Genomic DNA, 11,635 nt, shown 5'->3' with positions numbered 1-11,635 from the left:
GTACACCAAATATTAAAAAATATAGAACATATTTTTCTTTATACATAAAAAATTTTCGGGAAATGAAGTCTTTTATTATTATTATTATTATTATTAGCCCTTTTTTTTATATATGGATCATTGATAACAGGATCAGGCGTCTATCTATAATTTATAATGTTAAAGTGTGTCTGGTTCTTAATGGAAATTTATGTGTGCTTCTCTCCGTTTAATCGTATTTGTTATGATATGTGTTGTCCCAAAATAGTCCAAGAGGGGGGTGAATTGGACTTTAACAAATTTTTCGGCCCTTGCTTGTGGCCTAATGAAAAATTGTGGCTTTATTCAACTATGTGCTTCTCTATATAAAAAGAAAGTAATATGTGCTTCAACAATGTGTTCCTAAGTTGCAATTCAATTCTCAATCAATGTATATGGCAATATCTAACAAAGCATTCATCAACTAATTTTCTCAAGTCACTCAATATGTCCACAAATTTATCAACTCAATCCATTTAATCAATATTCAATATCATGTATATGAGAAAAGAAATTTAAATTGCATAAAAGTAAAGAGGTAAAGGTTAGAGAAATCAAACACAAGGATTTTATAGTGGTTCGGCTTAACTAGCCTACGTCCACTGTCTCAAAGAACCCTCTTTGAGTCTTCTATCCACTATTTGCTCTTTTGAAGGCAAGAGACCAAAAGCCCTTTACAATTTCTCAACACCAAGCTTTTACACCAAGGTAGCTTGAAACCTTCACAAGTGCTATTACAAGCACTTACACTCTCAAGCTTCAATAGGTGCTTGTACAACCTCTCTTGAATGCAATTCAATATTTCAACACTCACTCTTACTCAATACAAATCAAACTATAAAAAAGAGATGAGTAGATTTGCCAATGGAAGCTCAAAATCTTAAATGCTCTTGAATGAAAGCAATAAATGAAAAATCAATGTTGGAGTTCAAATGTAGGCTTTCATTAAGTGTAAATGAAGTAAAGAAGGTGTATTTATAGTCCCAAATTATTTTAGACCGTTTGAAACCCTTTTGGAACGTTATACACACTGCCCAAGACAAAATGGCCGTTATTTTGTCCTTTTGTGCGAAGTTGAGCGACTACGATCAGTTAGCAAACTAATGAAATTTTAGGAGCAGTCAGCAAACTGGTTAGTAAACTAATGTTTTTAGCAAACACATTAGCAAACCGAAAATTGTAGCAAACCAGTTAGGAAACTAAGTCAACAGCTACATGTCTCAACTTGCAATGTAAAATGATTTAGACCTTTAAAAAATGTTTCAATAGTTGTGTTTAAGGTCATGATGAGAAAAAGTAATCAGAAAATAAATTTTCATTTTTGAGCTCCATATGACTAAACTCTCATCCATTCTTTTTCACAAAAAGACCTAAGACTCTAACACTATGCTTTTCATACCTTTGCTTTGAGTCTTGATTTCCATAGCCTTTTTCTCATTTTGGATTTTGTCTTGAAATACCCTTGAGTATCCTTTCTCGTTAGATACAACTTCAAAGGTTCTTTATGCATAAGACAAAGAATCTACACATCACTTTAAGGTTAGGTTAGTTAGATTCTCTTTGAGTTTTGTTATCATCAAAATCAATGCTCATTTTGAGCTACACGGGGTCAACAATCTCCCCCTTTTTGATGATCACAAAACTCAACTGAATCAATCAGTCAAAAATAAAAGTGTGTGAGAATTTATGTGAGTATGTAAATCCAAGTATAGTATACCAAAAATGCTCCCCCTAAATATATGCACATAATATCCAAGAAATCCATTTTCTGTACATAAGCTCCCCCTGAAATTATGCTATAAAACATATTCACACTTCTCAAGTATCAACATATATTCAGCAACACAAGTATCATCACATATGTATATCACCACACTTCAAAAGTATATATATATCAACATATCAACATATTCCCATATTTTCATGTTCATCAACACATATTCACATATCCATCATAACCATTCTCCCCCTTTTTGTCATCAATCAAAAAGGAAACAGGAGAAAGTACCCAAAAAGAATCATGTGAGCCAAAATATAAATGCAGTAGGATAGACAGTAGCAAACTAAAAACCAATATCAGCAAACAAACTAGTAAACTAAATATGCAATCAGTAAACTAAAGATCCAGATGAGATGCTATTTAAGTCTTTTACTCCTGCGAGTGGATTTTGAAGGCACCATTTTCTTCCTAGGCAGTTTAATAACAGGAGCCGGAGGTGGTTGGTCAGCCACTTGATCATCAGGCTCGTCCTCATCATCTTCAGAAGGTGGTTCAAGAGCAGCAGCTAAGGTTTGGTAGGGATTTGACACAGTGGACTTTGTTCTTTTTCTACCCTTCTTGGCTGCAGGGGCAGCAGCTGCAGATAACTGAGTTTGAGCACTAGCTTGGTGGTCTTTAAGAGAAGGGTCCTGGTGCTGTGTAGGAACAGCAGCTGGCTCAACTGGTGGTGCAGGAGGAGGTTCAACAGCTTGTTCAGATTCTGGAACCGTTTCACTTTCCTTTGGCAACTCACTTTCAGTTGCTACAACGTTTTTACCATCAAGGTCAGGAGATACATCAGTTGTAGGACCAATCTCAGGTTCAAGAACCTGGTCACTAGCTTGCGCATCAGGGGCATCCACTACAGGTTCAAGTTCTGCTTCAGCAAGTTTACCACTTTCACATGCCATATCAGCAGAAGACTCTTCAACTTTGTTGCTTTCTCCCTTATCAGCAGAAACCTGAGTGCCAACCTCAACTTTAGTTGGAACTCCAAGTTCCTTGGCCTGCTGAAGAGCCAGAATCAGCTTCTTTAACTCCTCATTTTGAGTGAGCAGGTGACTCACTTTATAGTCAACCACATCCACAAATTTTCTGAGAATGTCAAGGGACTGACTTGTTGCACTAAAATGTTCATTAACAGTAGCCTTTATCCCTTGAATTTCATTCAAAACTTCACTAGCAGAACCAGAATCAACTTTAGCAGAGGAGGAACCACCCTTTTCAAATCTGGTCTTTCTCCCATCAGTGTCTGAATGTATTTCTCTAAGCACTATCAAGTCAGCCCTAGAGCTTTCCTTAGTGACATTCACCTCTAGCTCTTTAAACACAGCAGTCAACAAATGTGCATATGGCAGTTTGCCAATTCCATAGGCTTTGCACATGTTTTTGAAAATTAAGTAGGCTAAATTCAACCTAACTTTACTTACAATGTGCCACATAATACACATGTCCAAGTGACTCAGATAGCCATAACTGCCAGATTTCGGACAGAACACATAATTTACCATACTGTGAATAATTTTGATATGCTGGAGGGCTTTGGTACTGGTGGATTTCTCATTTTTGGCAGTGCTAGCAGGAAATACCTCATTCTCAAACTCAACCAGATTAAATCCTGCTACTCTAGCAACATCCTTATGTGTGGAAATTCTATTTCCATCATTGGGCAAATTTAAAGCCGTGGCTATCAGTTCAACAGAGACACTATATGTAGTTGTATTCAAAATGACTTCAAATCGATCCTCATCATCAACAGTTCGCAAGGTTCTATAAAATTCTTGTACAAGCCTAGGGTAGTATTCATTTGTGCATTCACAGACACCCAACCAACCTTGAAACTCAAAAAGTTCTTTAAAGTGAAAGTTTACCTGATCAAAGTTCTCCCATTTGATGAATTTGCAATCCAACAGAGCTTTATCCACTGAACCCGAAAGCTTTGCGATACCCATTTTCTTTTTAGCATCCGTCCCTTGCTTCTGTACCGCCTTTTTCTTTTCTGGTGTGGATTTAGGAGATTCGACACCTTTGGATGAGTGAGAAGGCTCACTAACTGATTTTGATTTCGGCACATTTTGCTTACCTTTTATTTTCTTCCGCAATGCCCCGACAGGAGCATTGTCGGAGGCTGACGAGGAAGATGAAGCAGCGGCAACAACAGGGGATTTTCATTTTGTGCGAGCCATTGAGACAAAATGAAATCGGGTAAAGGTATTTCGGTGAGTGAAGAGCGAAAGAGAAAAAGAAATTGAGATTTTTGGTGAGTTAGGGTATGCTTCGCCTGAAAGAGGTATCGGGTATGGTTTTTAGGAGGTGACGGCAATCGATACAGAGGAGAGAGAGAACGCATGAGGTTTCGTGAGGCAGAGGATTTAAGTCCTCTTGAGTCCCGCGCTTTTCAGTGACACTGTACTTTCAACTAAACCAGGTTTCTTACTCTTTATTTTATTATATATTTCAAACAAGTTTATCTGTCCCTATATGCACATATAAACATTTTTATATGACTGACACAGCACTAAGAATGCAATACCAAAAAAAAGGTAAATGCATTGCTGAACATGCAGAAAAATTTCAAGAACAATCACCTTTCTGTCTGAAATTTGAACAGTACAAGATATAGCAAACTAATTTTCGTCACGCAATATTAGCATACAACCTAGTAAACTAATTTCGCGAGTACACAAACAAGTTAGCTAATATGCTTTAAGGATTTTTCAGCAAACTAATATCACAGCAAATCAATTACACATTTAATAAAATGTAGATACATGAAGTTATTATGACTTTGATTTCAAGCAAGTGATTCACACATACCAATTTCCCTTCTAATTCTACAAAAGGTTTCTTCATTAAGAGGCTTTGTAAAAATGTCAGCAAGTTGATTTTCAGAGGCAACAAACTCTATTTTGATATTTCCATTTTGAACATGATCTCTAATAAAATGATGTCTAATCTCAATATGTTTAGTTCTTGAATGTTGGACTGGATTTTTGACCAAGTTTATGGCACTTGTGTTGTCACACTTAATTGGAACAAGATTATATTTTAAACCAAAATCTTCCAATTGTTGTTTCATCCATAAAATTTGAGCAACACAACTACCAGCAGCTATATATTCTGCCTCAGCTGTAGATAAAGCTACTGAAGTTTGTTTCTTACTGTGCCAAGAAACTAGTGCATGACCAATAAAATGACAAGTACCGAGGTACTTTTTCATCGATCTACTTCCAAAGAAAATCAGAGTCACTATAGCCAACAAGATTAAATGATTCGCATTTTGGATACCATAAACCAATTGATTGTGAGCCTATGAGATATCTAAAAATCCTTTTGACTGCACTTAGATGGGATTCTTTTGGACATGATTGAAATCTTGCACACAAGCAAACACTAAAGTGTATATCTGGCCTAGATGCAGTAAGATACAAAAGAGAGCCAATCATACCTCTATAAAGTTTGGTATCTACTTCTTTACCTTTTTCATCACTGTCCATTTTAATTGTTGAACTCATAGGAGTGCCCATGCTCTTCAAATTTTCCATCTTAAATTTCTTTAGCATATCCTTGATGTACTTTGATTGATTTATGAAGATGCCATCTTTCATTTGTTTAATTTGAAGTCCAAGGAAGAATGTGAGCTCACCCATCATGCTCATTTCAAATTCATTCTGCATAATCTTAGAAAATTTCTTGGAAAGAGATTCGTTAGTAGCACCAAAAATTATATCATCAACATAAATTTGCACAATGAGCATATCATTATGATGCTTCTTAACAAAAAGTGTTGTATCCACTTTGCCTCTTTGAAAATCATTTTGTAAAAGAAATTTACTAAGCCTTTCATACCATGCTCTAGGAGCTTGCTTTAAACCATATAAGGCTTTAGTAAGTTTATAAACATGATTTGGATGCTCATGATTTTCAAAGCCTGGAGGTTGTGCAACATACACTTCCTCATCAATATAACCATTTAAAAATGCACTCTTGACATCCATTTGATAAAGCATAAAATCCTTGAAACATGCAAAGGCACACAACATTCTAATAGCTTCAATTCTAGCAACCGGAGCAAAGGTTTCATCAAAATCAATCCCTTCCTCTTGGTTGTAGCCTTGAGCCACTAGTCTAGCTTTGTTCCTAACAACATTGCCTTTTTCATCCATTTTGTTTCTAAAGACCCATTTAGTACCAATAATTGAATGATCTTTTGGTCTAGGTACTAAATTCCAAACTTTATTTCTCTCAAATTGATTTAGTTCTTCTTGCATGGCAAGAATCCAACATTCATCATTTTGAGCATCTTCAAAACATTTAGGTTCAATTTGTGAAACAAAAGCAACATTACCAAAATATCTTCTCAATTGTGCTCTAGTCATCATCCTCTGAGATGGATCATCAATAATGTCTTCTTGAGGATGGTTTCTATGGAATCTCCAATCTTTAGGTAAATCTTCATGTCAGCTCATTTACTTGTAATTCTTCCAGATTTGGCATTTCTTCATTAATTTGATCTTCATTGGCATCATGGACATCTATTGTAGTTTCTCCTTGAGTTTCCTCATCTTTGTCATCAACTTGTTCTATTTCTTCACTTGATATTATATTCTCTTTTCCAAAAACCTGCTCATTATTATCATCACAAGCATTTTTCCTTCTAATAGAAGGGTTAGTCTCATCAAACAGAACATGAATAGTTTCCTCAATAACCAAAGTTCTTCTATTGAACACTCTATAGGCTTTACTCTTTGTTGAATACCCAAGAAAGATTCCTTCATCAGATTTAGCATCAAATTTCTTTAGGTTATCCTTCTTGTTATTTAACACATAGCACTTACAACCAAATGCTTTAAAATAAGAGATATTTGGTTTCCTTCCTTTCCATAGCTCATAGGGGGTCTTTTTCAAAATTGGTCTAATCAAAACTCTATTCAACACATAACAAGATGTATTAACAGCTTCAGCCCAAAAGTACTTTGGCAAATTATTTTCACTCAACATAGTTCTAGTCATTTCTTGCAAAGTCCTATTTTTCCTTTCTACTACCCCATTTTGTTGTGGTGTTCTAGGAGCTGAAAAATTATGATTGATTCCATATTTATCACAATATTTCTCAAACAAATGATTTTCAAATTCAGTTCCATGGTCACTTCTTATAGATGAGATGCAAAAGCCTTTTTCATTTTGAACCATTTTACTAAACGAGGTGAATTTTTCAAAAGTTTCATCTTTGTGAGCAAGGAAAAATGTCCATGTATATCTTGAATAGTCATCAACAATAACTAAAGCATATGACTTTCCACCAAGACTAGTAGGAGTTACGGGTCCAAATAAATCAAGATGAAGCAATTCTAATGGCCTAGTGGTAGACACAATATTCTTAGATTTAAAAGATGCTCTAGTATGCTTTCCTAGTGCACATGCTCTACATTGAAATTCATTTTCATACTTAATCTTAGGAAGACCATTAACAAGTTCTTTCTTAGACAGTTTTGAGAGTGTATGCATGCTTGCATGACCCAGTCTTCTATGCCATAAATAACTAGAATTATCAAGAGATACTAGACATGTACCATGATTAGTTTCAAAATTATTCATGTCAAGCAAGTAAACATTATTTGATCTATTGGCAATGAACAATGTGTCATTATCTAAACTATTGATTGTACATAGAGACGAAGTAAACTTTACCTCAAAGCCTTTATCACACAGTTGGCTTACACTTAGCAAGTTGTATTTCAACCCTTCAACAAGTGATACATCTTCAATACAAGGTTTGGTGCCAATTGTGCCATTTCCAATTATTTTTCCTTTCCCTTTGTCTCCAAATTTTACATATCCTCCATCTTTCATTGCAATTTTTGAAAACTTGTCTTTTTCACCAGTCATGTGCTTTGAACAACCACTATCTATATACCATTTATCACTTTCCTTCAGTCCTTTGCAACAAACCTGAAATTTAATCATTTAGCTTTAGGTACCCAAGCAACTTTGGGTCCTTGGGGGTTAGTGACCTTAGGTAAGGTTCCCTTTGGTACCCATACCTTCTTTATCTTAAGATGACCTTTCCTAAATGCACAAGAGCTAATCATATGACCTCTTTTATTGCAATAATAACATGTAACATTAGGCAAGGAAGATGTAGATGCTTTAATGAAATGATTCTTATATTTGTCATAGTTCATGAAACCATCAAAACCAATTCCATATTTTTCACTCGGAATTCTTTGGTTTCCAAGAAGTACATCTAGAGTTTCTTTTCCTTTTGTGAATTTTGCCAAATCATTTGTCAAAGACTCTACCTTAGTTTCAAGAACTTTATTTTTCTCAATGAGCAATTCACAAGTATCTTTTGAGATTTTCAACTCTAAATCTAGTTCTTTAAACATGGCAATTTGTCCTTTATAAAATTCATTTTCTTTATACACATTGGACATGGCAATATTTTGTGATCTCAATGATTCAATCTCTAAATTCATTTTAGTGCACTTTCTCTTGTAATTTCTATACTCATCATATACTCTAGCAAATGCAAGTTCAAGTTCTTCTACATTAGGAGATTCATAAGAATTTACCTCATTGTCGCTTTCTTCATCTTTTTGTGAGCTCTCAACTTTCTCCTCACATGCCATCAAACAAAGAAGAGCAGCCTCTTTATCACTTGATTCATCATTTGAAGACTCTTCACTGTTGCTCCATACTACTTTCATAGCTTTCTTGCTCCTATCTTCTTTTCCTTTCTTCTTTTTGAGCAATGGACATTTGGGCTTGATATGTCCAGGTTTGTGACACTCATAACATACAATTTCTTCTTTTGAATCTCTGAAGTACTTATCCTTGGGAGTATAGTTTTTCAAGAATTTCTTGTATTTGCTTCCTCCTTTCTTGAAAGCTCTTTTAAATTTTCTTGCAAGCACAGCCATTTCATCTTCATCATCACTTGAAACACTTGAGTTGTCACTTGAGTCAACTTTGAATGCAACTCCTTTCTTCTTATCTTCATCCTTGTTTGATTTGAGAGCAATGCTTTTCTTCTTCTTTTGCTCATTTTCAACTTCATCCTTCTTGTATACCATTTCATGTGCAATGAGAGAACCAATGAGTTCATCATAGGTGAACGTTTTGAAATCTTTAGTATCTTGGATAACTGTTGTCTTTGCTTCCCAAGACTTTGGAAGTGATCTAAGAATTTTCTTCTCAAGTTCAGCTTCCTCAAATTTTTTACCAAGTGCTTTGAGAAGATTTACAAGATCAGTAAACCTTGTACTCATATCTGCAATTGATTCTCCTGGCCTCATTTCAAACAACTCATAATCTCGAATCAGAAGGTTTGCTTTAGACTCTTTAACAACATCAGTTCCTTCATAAGTCACTTCAAGCTTATCCCAAATTTCCTTAGCAGACTGACATCCTGAAACACGATTGTATTCATTAAGGTCAAGTGAGCAATGCAAAATATTAATAGCTTTAGCATTTATAGAGATTTTCTTCCAATCATTGTCATCATATTCATCTTCATGTTTTGGAACTTTTGTAGTTCCAGTACCATTCTTTTGAGGAACATGTGGACCATTTTTAATAATTCTCCATGCATCAATATCTACAGATTGTATGAAATTTCTCATTCTTACTTTCCAAAATGAATAATTAGTGCCATTGAAAAGTGGTGGTCTAGTGATTGAGTAGCCTTCAACTAAAGGTGCAGGTATACCAGCAGTATTACTAGATGAACTAGCCATTATGGATCACTCTAAGGTTGTAATACCCTAAGCAAGAGAGTCAGGCTCTGATACCAATTTGTTGTCCCAAAATAGTCCAAGAGGGGGGTGAATTGGACTTTAACAAATTTTTCGGCCCTTGCTTGTGGCCTAATGAAAAATTGTGGCTTTGTTCAACTATGTGCTTCTCTATATAAAAAGAAAGTAATATGTGCTTCAACAATGTGTTCCTAAGTTGCAATTCAATTCTCAATCAATGTATATGGCAATATCTAACAAAGCATTCATCAACTAATTTTCTCAAGTCACTCAATATGTCCACAAATTTATCAACTCAATCCATTTAATCAATATTCAATATCATGTATATGAGAAAAGAAATTTAAATTGCATAAAAGTAAAGAGGTAAAGGTTAGAGAAATCAAACACAAGGATTTTATAGTGGTTCGGCTTAACTAGCCTACGTCCACTGTCTCAAAAAACCCTCTTTGAGTCTTCTATCCACTATTTGCTCTTTTGAAGGCAAGAGACCAAAAGCCCTTTACAATTTCTCAACACCAAGCTTTTACACCAAGGTAGCTTGAAACCTTCACAAGTGCTATTACAAGCACTTACACTCTCAAGCTTCAATAGGTGCTTGTACAACCTCTCTTGAATGCAATTCAATATTTCAACACTCACTCTTACTCAATACAAATCAAACTATAAAGAAGAGATGAGTAGATTTGCCAATGGAAGCTCAAAATCTTAAATGCTCTTGAATGAAAGCAATAAATGAAAAATCAATGTTGGAGTTCAAATGTAGGCTTTCATTAAGTGTAAATGAAGTAAAGAAGGTGTATTTATAGTCCCAAATTATTTTAGACCGTTTGAAACCCTTTTGGAACGTTATACACACTGCCCAAGACAAAATGGCCGTTATTTTGTCCTTTTGTGCGAAGTTGAGCAGCTCTGATCAGTTAGCAAACTAATGAAATTTTAGGAGCAGTCAGCAAACTGGTTAGTAAACTAATGTTTTTAGCAAACACATTAGCAAACCGAAAATTGTAGCAAACCAGTTAGGAAACTAAGTCAACAGCTGCATGTCTCAACTTGCAATGTAAAATGATTTAGACCTTTAAAAAATGTTTCAATAGTTGTGTTTAAGGTCATGATGAGAAAAAGTAATCAGAAAATAAATTTTCATTTTTGAGCTCCATATGACTAAACTCTCATCCATTCTTTTTCACAAAAAGACCTAAGACTCTAACACTATGCTTTTCATACCTTTGCTTTGAGTCTTGATTTCCATAGCCTTTTTCTCATTTTGGATTTTGTCTTGAAATACCCTTGAGTATCCTTTCTCGTTAGATACAACTTCAAAGGTTCTTTATGCATAAGACAAAGAATCTACACATCACTTTAAGGTTAGGTTAGTTAGATTCTCTTTGAGTTTTGTTATCATCAAAATCAATGCTCATTTTGAGCTACACGGGGTCAACAATATGATATAATATTTAATGCACTTATATATCATTTTGCTTTTGAACTATTTATATCTTCTTGTTCTCCTGCCACATCTCTTAACTTCTCTTTTGAAATATTATTGTTAAATTTTATTTTTAACTGATATATATATATATATATATATATATATATATATATATATATATATATATATATATATATATATATATATATATATATATATAGTTTAATGATGACTTGTTCAAACTTTTATAATTTATTGCATGGATTTATATGTTTATTTCTTGATTTTTTTTTGACATGTGTCATTTATATTTAAGTTTAGGTATCGGCAGAATAATGATTGCGTTGATGGTTTATTTTATGTAAATTTTTTAATTTTAGATAATTAAATCCAATCTTTCAAAATAAAAATTAAAAAAAATCTATTAAATTAACACCCAAATTAAAATTTGAAAATTACGATTTAATCTTTGAAACTTAATGAAACCTACAATTTAATTAATTCTTATATTTTTAAAATTAAGTAATTTAGTTTCTAAAATTTGGCACCCTATAACTTAATCCCTTAATTTAAATTTTATAATTAAATAGTATAATAAATATATTATTCTTCTGAAAATTTATTATTTTTCTTGTCAAGAATAGTCTTAAATTATTTTAAAATATAGTC

At 33.9% G+C, this 11,635-nt stretch overlaps 2 protein-coding genes across 2 annotated transcripts; both read right to left on the bottom strand.

Annotated features, from left to right (window-relative positions):
• Nucleotides 1-2,154: 2,154 nt before the first annotated feature.
• LOC131170284 (uncharacterized) lies at nt 2,155-3,729 on the bottom strand. Its single transcript, XM_058129344.1, has one exon. It carries the CDS (start codon nt 3,727-3,729, stop codon nt 2,155-2,157), a length of 1,575 nt encoding a protein of 524 aa, XP_057985327.1.
• Nucleotides 3,730-4,571: 842 nt separating this feature from the next.
• On the bottom strand, nt 4,572-9,516 carry LOC131170283 (uncharacterized). Its single transcript, XM_058129343.1, is given in 6 exon segments — nt 4,572-4,983; nt 4,985-5,841; nt 6,163-6,219; nt 6,440-7,726; nt 8,353-8,427; nt 8,851-9,516. Coding segments are annotated over 6 exon segments (3,354 nt in total).
• Between the last annotated feature and the right edge of the window lie 2,119 nt (nt 9,517-11,635).

Source organism: Hevea brasiliensis, chromosome 11 (genome assembly GCF_030052815.1).
Source record: "Hevea brasiliensis isolate MT/VB/25A 57/8 chromosome 11, ASM3005281v1, whole genome shotgun sequence".
NCBI classification, from domain to species: Eukaryota; Viridiplantae; Streptophyta; class Magnoliopsida; order Malpighiales; family Euphorbiaceae; genus Hevea; species Hevea brasiliensis.
Note: the sequence above shows the minus strand (reverse complement) of the source record. Positions and strands in the feature narration are given on the sequence as shown.

Coding starts and splice junctions, on each gene's coding strand:
- LOC131170284 (XM_058129344.1), bottom strand. CDS start 3,729: ATGGGTATCGCAAAGCTTTCGGGTTCAGTGGATAAAGCTCTGTTGGAT.